A 14,405-nucleotide genomic window follows, 5' to 3' on the forward strand; every position below is an offset into this window, starting at 1 on the left:
AATTAGTAGTATTACCAGTACTAGTATTATTTCCGCATATATATATTCTAGATATTTACCATATATACAGTACTTTGAAAAACATATCATTTGTCACTAAATGACAATTGATGTTTGGTCGAACATGTTTTTATAAAGTAAAAATTCATACAAATTATTTCAGCATATATATATTATGCAATAACATAAAATAAATAATTTTTATTACATCCATTTTTATTACATTAGCTAAGTATTAACTTCGCTTCACTTTACCATAAAAGGACAAACAAACCGTTTGGTCGAGCATGTTTTTAGAAAATTATCTGACCCATATTAGACCTTTTTTGTTATATCAAGTTATATAATTCTCTTCAGAAAGACCTTTTAAACAATAATATGTTGAAAAAATATGCTTACCTTTGAAAATTCCACCAAACCGAGTCCTCACTTATGGAGTTTTTTTTTTTTTTAAATCGCTAACGTCCTGCAAGAAGGCTTACTGTAAAGTCATAGGATTTAAAGACACAGCAGAATGTGAGTGAGTAAAGATGGCTCAATCAAGTTGAGTTTAACACATTGGTTAACACAAACAGTTGAGCAGAACTTTAAAGGTTAAGTCAACAGCGATTTGAAAATAGATTATTCAGACAGTCACTAAAAGAACTGGTGCATGCTTACCAAGAAGACTATGGTAACCTGAAGGAAATCGCGACGCTTGTCAAAATGATCCCTTCTCAAATGTTGACTATAGATTTATAACTCTGTTATATAACTTTGAGCTCTGTTTGGGTGGTTTTGTGCTAGGGATGGGCATTTTGGTCATTTAATTGTAGGGGCAATGACATGTACATAACTATATGCCACATGCCTGGTGTGATTGTCCCCAAGTGTTCGCTCCTGTGGGGAAAGCCGCGATGCTCCATATTCTTGTTGCTGTGATGATTCGTGCAGCATTCCATTCAATTCAGAGAGCGGTATACGGTCAATGACAAACATTCACTTTTATTAAATAATATCCATTAACGAGTTATTTATTAAATGATAAAACTTTGTGATAAAACATTGTGAATTCGGGGGCAATGGAGGAGTCAGGAGGCAGCAAACTGTCAGCGTGAGTCTTTTATTTTTCTTGCTTTCACTCTTTTGTGTAAAGTGTAGTTAATTTGTTATTTTTTTACTCGGGCAATAATTCAATTTCAACATAAACATTAAGGCTTTGAAAACACTTAAGATTTTTCTCTCAAGAACATGCCACTGCTGTACACCCTGTTTTTCTCTACCACACTGATGCTATGGCGTGCCTTATCAGGTCTCCCGCTGCCATCACTATAATGAGAAACAGGTTTTTAAGTAATCACAATCCAGGTGACAAGCCTTGGCGCTCTCCCTCTCCCACACACAGACACATGACCGGTCCGCCCGGGGAGGAGCGGCTGTCGTCCGCCTGAGAGTGTGGAGGAGTGATCGGGGACCACGCAATGGTGCATCAGAGAATCGGTGAGTGAGCTGCTTCTCTCTCTCCCCTCTCTCTGTCACACTGTGTTGGCCTTTCCCTCGCCTATTTTGTTTTTGTTGTGGTTTTTCCCCCTTCTGTCTCCTCCCAGGTCGAGGAAGGCGGGGATGGCCAGCTGGCAGATGGGGTGCAAGGGGCACCCCCCCAGACAGACTGTAGTATTATACATGCAGAAGAATTTCAGCAACCTGATTTGAATCTAGGAAAAACCAACCTTTGCAATCCTGGAAATATTCAACGTCATAAATTAAACGGCCCAGTCATCATCAGTCCAAACATGGCCCCCTCAGCCTGACCTTCTGAACTTCCACTCAGAGTTAAAGCAGACTTTCCTTTGAAAGGTATCTAAACAACCATCAGATTTGCACGAATCTAGTACTAACACATTTCATCTTAATCCAGGAACATTTTACACAAAGTCTCAGTACTTTACTGATTTAACCTTCTAAAATGTACAGAATGCATTTAAATCCACGATTTATACAATACCTAGTCTTGCTAGGTAATTCTGACAATTGCTTTGAACTGTGGTAACTTGTATAACTGACAAATTGATGATTATTGCTCTTCAAAAAGTGTGTAATGTTTTATCCATGTTGTATAACCAAGGAATTAACCAGTATGATTTGTAACCAGGGATTTTCATGTTTTGTTACCTACACATATAATATTCATGAAAGAATGTCAAATTTGGTATGCAATGGTTTGCTTGGTTACATAGAGTAAGCTGATGACAACGAATGTCATGCCTCTTGTACCATTTGCAAGATATAAAAGTTAATGTTTAAAACATGCACTATTTTTGAGCAGGAAACAAAGGACCATAAAATTAACTGTCGGAAAGTACAGTCCAGTCGACCATGTGACTCTGAAAAGTCACTTCTGATTAGAACACCTTTGGGGATGCGGCCAATTTCAGTTCAAATGTTTCCAAACAGAAAGTAAGCTCTCTTCTCTCCTCACACTTCTTCTGACCACTGTACTCTCTGTTCTGACTCTTCCCTCGTGGTCATACTCTGGATCTCGTCGGAACCAGATCCATGCCATGTGAGGTCCAAGGAAGCTTGGGACTCGAAGTCTCGAGGAAGCCTCTCAATCTCTACGGTTCACGCACCCATGAAAAGGCCTCGCTTCAAAGCCAACCTCATAATTCATACAGACAATAACTGAACTTACAGAGGTCCAAAACATCGAAGGAACAAACTTTTGTACATGAGCCAAGAACCAAGCAACACACAGAATGCAAGGAAACACAAAGACATGCAAGTACATCTCCAGTATTGTGCTCAAAGTACTGGTGTATTACTTTTGGTAATCCAATAGCAAATCGATGTAGACTAATATAAGGATAAATGGCTCTTAAGGCATTGTCAACAGACTCCATAAAGTTCATTTTCACTGTATTGATCATTTATTTCACATTCTGTCACTCTTTTCACCAACCTGTCTCATGTATATATGTGTTAGATAAGATCTAAGTTTAGAATAGCAATAAAGTTTGTCTGTATTCAAAGATTATTTGACTGTGGTATATTTTGATAAATAATCTCATCCCTGTTTCTAAATGATATGGCTTCAAAGCTGTGCCTAAATACGTGTGATATTATTTTCAATAAGCCATGAAAATAATATCACTCCAATAAGTGAATTAATCAATTAATTCATTAAAGCTAATTCCTTACAGTAGAAATTGTGAGCAGATACCACGAGATGTTGTATTACAATTTTAATGGTGGAGAAATTTATTCAGACAAATAATCTAGTTATTTGTCATTTAACAATGGTTGTCGAACGCAACTAATTCCATTATACATTGCATTACCTAATAATGTAGAATAAGGACAGTTTAATTTAGCTCATGGCTCATATTTCGAGACCCTAAATTCCCTTACATATAATAGTGTGAGAATGAGCACACTTTAACCCTTTATAGGGCACTCATTGAAATACTTGGAAATTCTAAATTTCAACCATAGAGTGTTATTGGAGGATATTATAAGACTTCTAAACGTTTGTGAGTTTTAAAAAAAATATATTTCTTTAGGTTGGAAATCAAGGGCAATGAAGTTACCATATATGGTTCCTCGCCAGTCTAGGGTAAATTCTTCCCCCTAAAAAAGTGTATAAAAATATAATAAAAACACAAACTTGTTACAAACATAAAAATATTTATTTAGGAACATTTTAAATTATTATTATGAACATTTTTAATTATTATTAGGAACATATTTAATTATTATTAGAAAATGTTTCTTTTGTCAAGTCCAGCGAATTAGGCTTCGTGGTACTTAATGAAGCAGTTGCGGCCAGCATTAAGGCACAGATGGACCTTGCAGACCCTGCAGACCACGTTTGACCTCAAGATATTCCCCTTCCTGCTGCAGTACTTGCAGGTCTGGCGGTTAGTGTAGACAGGGGCGTGGAACAGGGACATGTCAAACCGCACAGAACTCTCTGGATTGTAGCTGCGGTGTCCCAGGACAGGTGTGGGGATGTCAACAGAAGGGCTGAATCTGCCTGGAGATGCTGAGCTCCTTCGGGGATGTGATGTGACTGGCCTCTGGCTGCTGGCTTCCGTGAACACCTGGATTCTAAACTTTTTTAAAGACAGGCCAACCTGAAGGCCAATAGCCTTGCAGTCCCGCCTGTAGAAAACCCAGGCATTCGTGAGGCTGACATCCACAGAGTAGGCAAACATGCGCATGTACCACCTCTTGGATTTCATGGGGGTGCGGTAGAGATGGACCAGCATGTCACTCTTGTCAATGCCCCCCATGTTGGCATTGTAGCTTTTGATGACAGCAGGGCAGCTCACTTGTTCCTTCCTCTTAGTTTCACTGCAGTACCTGTAGACTGAGAAAATGGGCTCTGCCCCCATGTCTGTTGACAGCAGAGTGACGATCCTATTGTCCTTCCACCTGAGGGCCAGCATCCCATCGTCACTGGTGATGTAGTCATACGTACCACGAGGGACAGCCTTATTCTCCATCTCCTTGATGATTTTGAGTGGAGGCCTGCCTATTCTGTTGTCCCTGGCTGTCCCCGTGTACCTGCAGTTCTTGTCCTTGCGGTACCGCACTATCTCCAGGCTGGTGAAGAAGTTGTCCGCAAAGATGGCTGTGGTGGTGGAGGAGGACATGGTGCTGGCTAGGACGGAGACTATCTGGCTGGTGACACCCATGACTGTTTGTTAAGGTGTCAGTGGAACACCGTGGGCCTCCAGCATACTCTTCCCTTGATACAGCACCATGTCATGGATGAAGCCATCCTCAGAAGCCCTAGCAAACAACTTGAATCCCCATTTGTCCGGCTTGTTCTTTATGTACTGCCTCAGGTTGCCAGCTGTCTTGCCTTTGTAGGCAACCATGACCTCATCCACAGACTGCTTGGGGGTCTGTGGCTCACTCCTGAAGACAGCATTCAGATGACTGAACAGTGGCCGCACCTTGAAGAATCGGTCGATGGTACCAGTGATCTGGGTGTTGTCGTTGAAGTGGACAAGCCTCTTCATCAACCTGAACCTCTTCGATGACATGAGGTTTGCGACTTGAGGGACCCTGGTCTCCATTGCCCAGTAGTCTTCAACGGCAGGCAGCTCAGCAATCCCCATGTACATCAGGATAGCCACAAAGTTCATCATCTCATCTTCAGTGGTGGTGAAGGTGGTGTTGATGTTCTTCTGGGTTGCATACAAGTTGGTCTGGTACGTTATGTGCTTTATGATTTGGGGGCTGAAGTACCTGCTGAAGTACTGAAATGGAGTATCAATGAAGTCTGGGGGACAGTGCTGGTACTCAGGCAGGGCAGGGTTGTCCAGGTCAGCCTTCCTCCAGGTGGTTAGCCGGGCTGCTGGCTTCCCCTTCTTAGTTTGCCTCTTTGCTTGCGGTGCTGGCTCTTCGTCGTCGTCATCATCATCATCATCATCTTCAAGCACCTCCAATGCAGGCTGCACACACTTCCTCTTGGCGGAGGGGCCTATATCACTCTGGCCTGGAGTGTCTAGGTTGTGGGTGGGTGGGAGGAAGTCAGGGTCTGCCACATCATCATCTTCCTCCTCAGAGCCCTCATCATCACTGATGCTGGGGTGGGCTGGCACAACAGTCACCCTCTTGCCATAAAAGAGCTGCGTAGACAGCTGCTAAGAAAAGAGAGTACATTTTTGAGTCAATATCAAGCCCAGTTTGAGTTATTTGTTAAGTAACAGATATAAACAAGAATAAAAATAGCATTATACGTACTGGTGGTACCACTTATTTTAGCAGTAATAAGTCTCACAGCAAAAATAAACACCAATACAAGGCATTTAACTATGATAAAAACTGTTTCAAGGGCATAAAACTGACACATAAAGTGTAACTATATAATAAGAAGTGCAAAATAGCATTATAAGTATTAAAAACTGTTATAAGGTCATAAAACTGACCAAAACCACACATATTTCAATATCTATGGCTTGAAAATGTTTATAAATGTGTTACGTTTCCCACTGGATAACTTTATAATGTTATTCAAACCTGTGATAACATCCAATGCACTAGTAAATACTATTGTCCTAAGTTATAATGCATTATTTGTAGAAAAAATACACTAGTATGGCTTTCTATACGCATAGGGCGTATGTCTAAATATGGACTTGCTGTCACTTGTGCTAATCTTACGTATGATAAAATATGGTCTCACCATTTTTCATGCAACAAATGTCACTACTTTCAAGAAATCTATGCAAACAACACCTATCTCAACATGTTGCACAACTATTCAAACATAGAATGCATGAGATTCATCAACTTACCATTTTTTTTTCGAAGTTATTAGCGTTGATGTGAGAGTAGGTAGTAGCGCAAAACCTCACTTTCCAAAATCCGTAATGACACTGAAGTTTGAAATGCTCCGCGCAACTTCTGATTGGTCAGATGCCATGGTGTGACTATCAGTGACGTAGCCTGATCTTCGCTGATTGGCTAGGAGAAATATATGCACTCATATGACAACACAAACAGGCAGGGGGCGTCAGTTTGAATGCTCGATTAAGTTACCAAATATGGTTCCTTGCGGTTCCCTTCTAAATTTAGCATACCAAATATCCCACAGACGATGATTGACAATATCGGGAAATGGCAAAAACATGGATCTGGGAAGTCGCCAAATATATTAAACAGTAGCCTATATTAAAAACTAGCACCCATACCCGCAAAATGCGAGGCTGAATCCAGTTAGTGAGCTCCTTGTTCAAATATATTTCATGTGTGGGTAATTTTGCTCATATATACGCAACAGGTGGGTGACCTGTAAGATGTCTCGAAGTGACACATGACAAGAAATGCTGTTATTCAAAAAGATGCACACTTGAAGAAACGCATTTTATTATATTTTTAAGAACAGACAAAAGAAAAAGCGGTCAATGCTCGTATCTGATTCATTGTTCAGATGCGTGTAACGGGACCCTGTCTAGTGAAACAAGCACATGTAAAGAGTTATCACACCTTTTTCTCGGTTTCATTCAACTGGTAACTATTTGGAAGAATAATGTAGTCTATGAGAATGCTGCTAATGATCTCCGATCATCTCATGAGGTGCTGCGAGTTTAGTTTGATCTTACACATTGTGAACGCAACTCTGCAGGTTCAGTATTATATACAGGTATATTTGTATTAAAGAAACAAAGACGAAAATTATTAAATCATAAAGTAATACAAGACATGTTCACCTTGAAGCTAAAATTTTGTTCTGTTTTTTTTTTTACTTTAGGCAGCATTAACTGGATTAACAAACGCAATACAAACACATTCGATAAGAACACATTTGGCAGCATTTTTTAGGAACACAAGGGAACTTAATAGGCTTATTTATTATGATGATTATAATAATTATATTTACATTTATAATTGTCTTTAGTTCTTAATTTGCACACGTTGCCACGCACTAATGGCAAATGGGGCCGTTGGAGACAGTAAATGTTTGTATTTGTGGAGGTGGTTATATTTACGATTCTTTAATCACTTCGTAATTTTAATAGTTTTTTCGCTTCGTTTAAAGTAACAATTTTAATTTATAAATGTATTTAAGTTTTTCGTGTTTCAATAGCTTAATAAAATTTTTTTTAAAAAAAATCAATCAAGCAAAAATATTCACCATATAATCGGATATCGCGATATTTTAAATGCGATTATCATTAAAATATTTGTTTACATATCACCCAGCCCAAAAGCGAAGTTACATTTTTCAGGAACAATTGTAAAATGAAGTAATTTTATGGAGACCCGCAAAAATTAGTGTACTCAATTCCATATTGCAACATGTTACCTATTAATATTTGCATATTTGTTTGTTTTTGAGTAGTCTATGGGCAATATAAACATTGTATTTTATTGAAAATCTTTGTTTTTGAAAATAGTAAATTATTCGTTTGTGGTATGGCTCTTTTGAAAAAATGCATCAACCAAAAATTGTACCGACCCCTGTTTTAGATCAACATGCAGAGACACAGATGAGAAGCACACACATATGAAGCTCAGGTTAATACAGATATTCTTTTAAAACACTGAGAATTCTTCACAAAATGTTGCATTTGTGATTAGATTACATTTCAACTGCATCTGGGAGAAATAGCACAACTTTTTTGTGGTTTATTACCATGCAGTAGCACAATGACATATTGATTGGTGTAAGATGCATGAAATCAGAGACCCTCCCCTCGAAGTCCGAACGCGAATGGTCAGATGAGACGCATTTAAGCGTCCAGGTGTAAACAGCGATGTATCTCACCTGATTATGTGATCAGATCACCCGAGATGCATTTTAGTGAGAGGTGTAAATAAGGGATGTGCACGAGTAATCAACTAATAGAGTACTAGTCGAATTAAAAACATTACTTGAATATAGCAAATACATTTTCCTTTCCGCATTTTCCTGCCATGAGCAACAAATAATTCCACTGTTCTTTTCCTCTGAACCTTTGAGGTGTTGGATGAGAGAAGATATGATGTCATCGGTGCCATTAAAAGCAAAGTGTGGCAATACATGTAATATTTGTATTCTTATTGAATTCTACTCGATTGGTATTCGGTTTTTGGAGTCATGCAATCCAACGGACGAAGATCTCCTTTTAAGGTAAGAAAAAAATGCAAAGTAGTATGTGAAACTTGGAAGCTTATCTGACTAGTGTGTGAATGTGCGTTAAATCTCAGAACACAGACAGTGCGCACATTTATAAAAAACACCAATTTCACCACTTGTTTTTCTGAATAATAACATGTGAAACAATAAAAATATGTTACCCTAAAATGCTGTATTGGTTTCTGTGTAAACTCCTGGTGAGTGAATGTTTATTGTATTTTTTTTTTACTGTTATTACTTTTTTTTTTGGTCCATTTATATTACAGCATATATTACATATATACATTTTTCCTAAAAGAAAAGCATAGTTTGTTGAAATTATCTTAGAAATGTATGGATCACATTTGTTATTATTTTTTTCTCCCCTTTCCTCCCCAAATTGGAATGCCCAATTCCCAATGCGCTCTAAGTCCTCGTGGTGGCGTAGTGACTCGCCTCAATCCAGGTGACGAATCTCAGTTGCCTGCACATCTGAGACGTCAATCCACGCATCTTATCACGCGGTTTGTTGAGCACGTTACCGTGGAGAGGTAGCACGTGTGGAGGCCCATGCTATTCTACATGGCATCCACGCACACCTCAAAAGCACCCCACCGAGAGAGGGAACCACACATTATAGTGACCAAGAGGAGGTTACCCCATGTATCTCTACCCTCCCTAGTAACCTGGCAAATTAAGTTGCTTAGGAGACCTGGCTGGGTCACTCATGGCCCTGGATACTAACTCGTGACTCCAGGGATGACAGGCAGAGTCAATACTCTCTGAGCTACCCAGGACCTCCACATTTGTTAATTTTAACTTACATTTTAATTCACGAGTAATCACTAGTTTTTGGTGGGTTCGAGTACACGACAACAAAATTACTTAAAAATGCTCATCCCTAGTGTAAACAGTGTCACTGTCATCAAATGCACCGTCTGACCTTTGCTACCTAAATAAAAGCAGACTTTATTTTTGAAACTTACAGCTGCAGTGTCAGGCTCATCCTTAATGTTTTCCATTGGGCCCTGTGGTTCAGATGCTTTCTCATACTCCTCATCCATTGGTTCATCCTTAATCTGCACAGGTTGGGCCACTTTCATCTCAGGTTTTGTGGCATGTTTTAACAGTTGTTTTGTCTGCTGAATATGAATGAAAGGGATTTTAGAATTATGTGCTTATTGCTACTCACAAATTAACTAAATTTGTTTGTCTTCAATGGTCAGTATAATTTTGGTATATTGTGCTCACCATTCCAGCAGGTAATGTCATGGTCTCATTTTTTACACCTTCAGCTGTTCGTTTTTCTTTTTCAGGGAAATAGTAGAACAAAAATAAAATAACCAATTTTTCTGAACTATTGTAGAGAAGAATTAATTCACTAAATTGGTGAAAAAAGTTGGTGATCATTCCAAATAATATTTTTGTGAAGTTAAATGATCAACTGAAATGGCCATCTGGTCTATGGGCTGGCTACGAGGTCAGTTCCTCGATTCAGTTTTGTAGCAGTAATAATACACAAAATTCACACTGTCAATCAATACAACAATTAAGCAGCACATAAGAATGTACCTTCCAACCATTTTATTTTCGTACCTACCAGAATGTTTTGCTTTATTCACCATCATGTTCCTGTTGTGATCCTCAGTCTGGTCCAAATCCACTGGCATTACATCCCTCAAGTCCTCAACTTTAAAGATCACTAGCTCCTCTAAACACTGTGCTGTATCCTCCTTGTCATTATTCTCCTCTACATCTTCGGCTTCCTTGTTATGCTCAAAGTAAACCTGTACACTAATTTCTTCTTCTTCTTCTTTGCCTGGATCTATTGGTTGGCTCTTTTCTTGTCCACTCCCCTCCTCTACATTTATATCCTGCTGTAGTTTTAAATCCAGATCCTCCTCCATCTCCTCCTGCTCATCCATCAGGCTCATTTCAGGGTCAGACTCTTTCACTATCGCCTCAGTGATGTTCAAGTCCACTGTTGACACTGAGGAGGCAGACATCTTTCCTAAAAGTGCAAAATTACAGAATTCAAGTCAGCCATATTGTACGTATTTTGTAATACAACATTGTTTTTGGTTAATATGATGGAAACAAACATGATAAAATGTACTCAGTCCAAAACAAAAAATTATTAATCTGAATAATGGAGTAACTGATTGAACGGTCAGACGAGCAAGCGTCAAAACATTATGATCCAAGTAAATTGGAAAAAGTGGGTTGGGGTTACTATAGACGTGCATATTTGGCCAATAATTAAACATACTGTAACTCACGACAACTGCATTGATGCTCAGTTTATGTGATGTCCGAGTCATTCTATTGTCTTGAGCTAGCTATTCAATAATATAGGGAAACATATAAAACTCTCCATCATACGGCATGAACATAAAGATGTGCATTCAGAATCAAGCAAATAAATGTAATATATCGCGAGCAACGCATGTTTTTACAAATAATCTCTGCACAGAATGTAAACAACATGCGGGCTGATCTTTGTAACTGTTTAAATACTCACTTTACGCCACTTGACGTCTTCTTTCAACAATTCCTCGCACTGGTTAACTTATACACAATCCTGCGAGACGCACGACTGGTTGATCCAGTATTAAAACATTAAAAAGGCATGCGTATGGCTAACTGGGCCAGACTAGACCAGCAAGGCAGTCACTTATTTCCAGGGGTTTCAGTACAGCGTAAAAATGTGACGTGGTAGTGTAGGCGTTCTCCTAATTCAAAATTTGCATAGTTCATATGCACTTATATTGCAAACGGTAACAAAAAGTATTTATCGTTACTCGTTCTTTACATTAAAATGCTACCGCATCTTTTACAAAATCATCTGCCTCTGTATCATAGTAAAACAACAAAAACATTTACCGATTTCCCTATTTTGTCTTAGATTCTCCATGGCTGTTCCATCAGTTTGCTGTCGCTGTTATGAAAAGCCCGCGGAAAGAAGGCACTATAATGCACATGTGCGCTGACCTGAAATTTGTTTTATGTCATGGCCACGCCCCTTGTGCGTCGCTGTACTGAAACCCCTGTACTTTAGTGAATGCCAGACGGGCAACAACTCACGCGAAAGCGTACACCCCGCGTCTGCGACAGGGTTGCCAGATGCCAGCAAGAATTTCTAGCCCAAAACCTCGTCAAAAACCGCGAGAATGCACAAAAAACCGCCCAAATTTGTTTTGGCTTGTTTCTCGCTGTGGTTTCTCGTTTAAACACATGATAATCATTAATATAACGAGTTTTAAAATTACCCATTGGTCCGTGTACTTTGCGTCCATTCGTTTTTCCTTTTTTAACCTGTAATCAAAAATGAACGGTTGTTGTATTTTTAGTTGAACACCAAAATTTGAATTTGAACTGCAAATGCTGCAGTTATATATATATATATATATATATATATATATATATATATATATATATATATTGTATAATAAATAAAATAAATATATAATAAATATTTATTTTTATATAGCCTAATAAATATAAAAAAAATCTTGACGTATTGTTTATTACTTTTTGCCCCTTTATTAAACATTTAAAATATTCACAAATTAATATGGAAAAAATTTCGATTTTACTGGTATTCTACGGCCAAACCCGGAAATTATATTTTTCCCGCAGTGAATGAGAAGAGCCATGTCTCTGGAACAAAACAGAGAGGTGATTTAGGCTGTGGGTGATTTTTAGGCTAATAATAATAATGACAATTATTAATGGCGTTTATGAGTTCACTTAAGACAGTAATATGTGTATCATAGAATAATTTATTAATGTTTTATTTTTATATAATTTAACATTTTACAGTTTTTGAAATGTTTTTGTTTTAGGCTTTCTTTTTTTATATGTGAAGTTAAATATCTAAGTATTATATAAGGAAAATAAGTTTGTGAATATCGTTTCACCAGTCTAAAAACGAATAAAGAAGAAAGCATGTTTTTCGTTATTCAATTAGGAGTTAAAAAAGGAAGGGAGGGAGTGTCTGTTGTGAGTTTAGGGGGCACGTCAGCCAGACCTGTAGTGGGTGTGTGTGTGTGAGAGAGAGTAGGCTACTGAACAGAGAGTCGCCGAAAGAAGGATCTGAAGTACCGATGTTTCGGCTACAAAAACCCGCCGAACTGATCCGAAACCAGCCCAATTTTTATCCACCCGCCCAAACCCATTTTTGCCCGCAAAAATATTGCAAAACCGCCCAATTGGGCGGGAAAACGCCCAATCTGGCAACCCTGGTCTGCGAGCACCAGTGCATTATGGGCGATGATCACAGCATGTGCGCGAACACATAAAACACAAAATAACGATTAATATGGACTGCAATGAGTGTACATTTTGAGTAAAAGACAGGATCATTGGAACAATTATTTTAATCATGTTACTTTCCCCACCAAAATTGGATATTGTTGAAAAATATACTGTAGCCTACCTGACTTGGACTACACAAGTAGGCCTATAACAAGTTTTTTCTATAATGAACCCTAAATATGGAATGATTTTCCGGACATTATTCAAAAGGAATTGCAAATTGTATTTGCAATTGCATTTTCAATTTGTGGACGCATAAAATGTGACATAATCCAAACGCAATTGCAAATCGCGCATTACCGTTTGCATTTTCGTTTAAGCGAACGCACAGTGACTGCCAGATTTCAAATGGCAAAGCAAAATCCGTTTGCAGCTGCGTTTCCCATATCTTACGAGTTTTGGCCCTGTCATATTTAAATAGCAATTTCAATTACCACGTCTGCTTTTTCACTTTCTCAGCGTCGCGTATGTAGCCAGCCAAAACTCAAATGGAATACTAATTCCCTTAGTATTTCCATTTCCGATGGCTTAAATGGAAACCTGTCAATCAGGGTCAAGGGTGGGATTATGCTATGGGGCGTGTTTGTCTTGGGAAGAGACCACTCACAGTCGATGTCCGGAAAATCATTCCATACCTAAAGTTGAATTTGTGGTCAGTGCTAATGTGATATCAAAATACTATAAACATAAGAAAAAAAAAACATCCACCTTTTTGCCATTTCAAAATGAGTTGATGGTGTTTTATAAATCGTTAAAATGTACACTATCTTTCAAAAGTTTAGGGTCTCTTACTCATTCTTTATTTTATTTATTTATTTATTTATTTATTCACATTTTAAAATAATAATAAATTCATCACAACTATGGAATAATAGAAATGGAAATATAGGAATTAAAAAAAAAATCTAAAATAAATCATAACTATGTTATAATTTAAGCATCTTCAAAGTAGTCACCCTTTGCCTAATTTGCAGACATGTACTCTTGACATTTTCTCAACCAACTTCTTCAATCACCCTGGGTTGCTTTTTAAACAGAACTGAAAGAGTTCCCGTCTATATGGCAATTAGTGGCTGCTTTTCTTAATTATTCGGTCCAAGTCATCAATTTCAAAAACTTTTTTCGTTTTTTTAATAAAATTTTAGTTTTGAAAATGAAATAAATTAATATAGTGACACAATTTTATTTTTGTCTACTAAACTCATTTCAAACATTTAAGCAGATTTTTAAGATCATGAGAAACATTTTAGGCAAGTGACCCCAAACCTTTGAATGGTAGTGTGTGTGTAACAAAAATGCCCTTTATGCCATCTTTCTTTGAAGATTAACCCATTGTTTTTTTATTTTTTTTATTCCTTTGTCTTATTTTTCTTCGTTGCTGCTCAATTTTTTATTTCTATAACATGTTAATTTTTGTAAAGCCTGTTTGTAATTTTTGAATGTTTGAATAATAAAAAGAACAACATTTTTGTTATGCTTTATCATAAAAAAATTTATT

General features: G+C 37.8%; 1 protein-coding gene across 3 annotated transcripts in view; it reads right to left on the reverse strand.

Moving 5' to 3' along the window:
• LOC127650332 (uncharacterized) overlaps nt 1–11,687 on the reverse strand; it is a 46,382-nt gene extending 34,695 nt beyond the window's left edge. The window contains exons 1-4 of one of the 3 annotated variants that reach the window (XM_052135680.1): nt 11,112–11,687; nt 10,191–10,601; nt 9,842–9,897; nt 9,577–9,729 (exon numbers count right to left, since the gene is read on the reverse strand). In XM_052135680.1, the coding sequence (XP_051991640.1) occupies nt 9,577–9,729; nt 9,842–9,897; nt 10,191–10,596 (615 nt within the window). In that variant the 5' untranslated portion in view covers nt 10,597–10,601; nt 11,112–11,687. Of the gene's footprint in view, nt 1–9,576; nt 9,733–9,841; nt 9,898–10,190; nt 10,602–11,111 lie in introns of all 3 variants that reach the window. The other 2 variants (XM_052135679.1, XM_052135681.1) reach the window with 2 other exon arrangements.
• Between the last annotated feature and the right edge of the window lie 2,718 nt (nt 11,688–14,405).

Source organism: Xyrauchen texanus, chromosome 10 (genome assembly GCF_025860055.1).
Source record: "Xyrauchen texanus isolate HMW12.3.18 chromosome 10, RBS_HiC_50CHRs, whole genome shotgun sequence".
NCBI lineage: Eukaryota > Metazoa > Chordata > Actinopteri > Cypriniformes > Catostomidae > Xyrauchen > Xyrauchen texanus.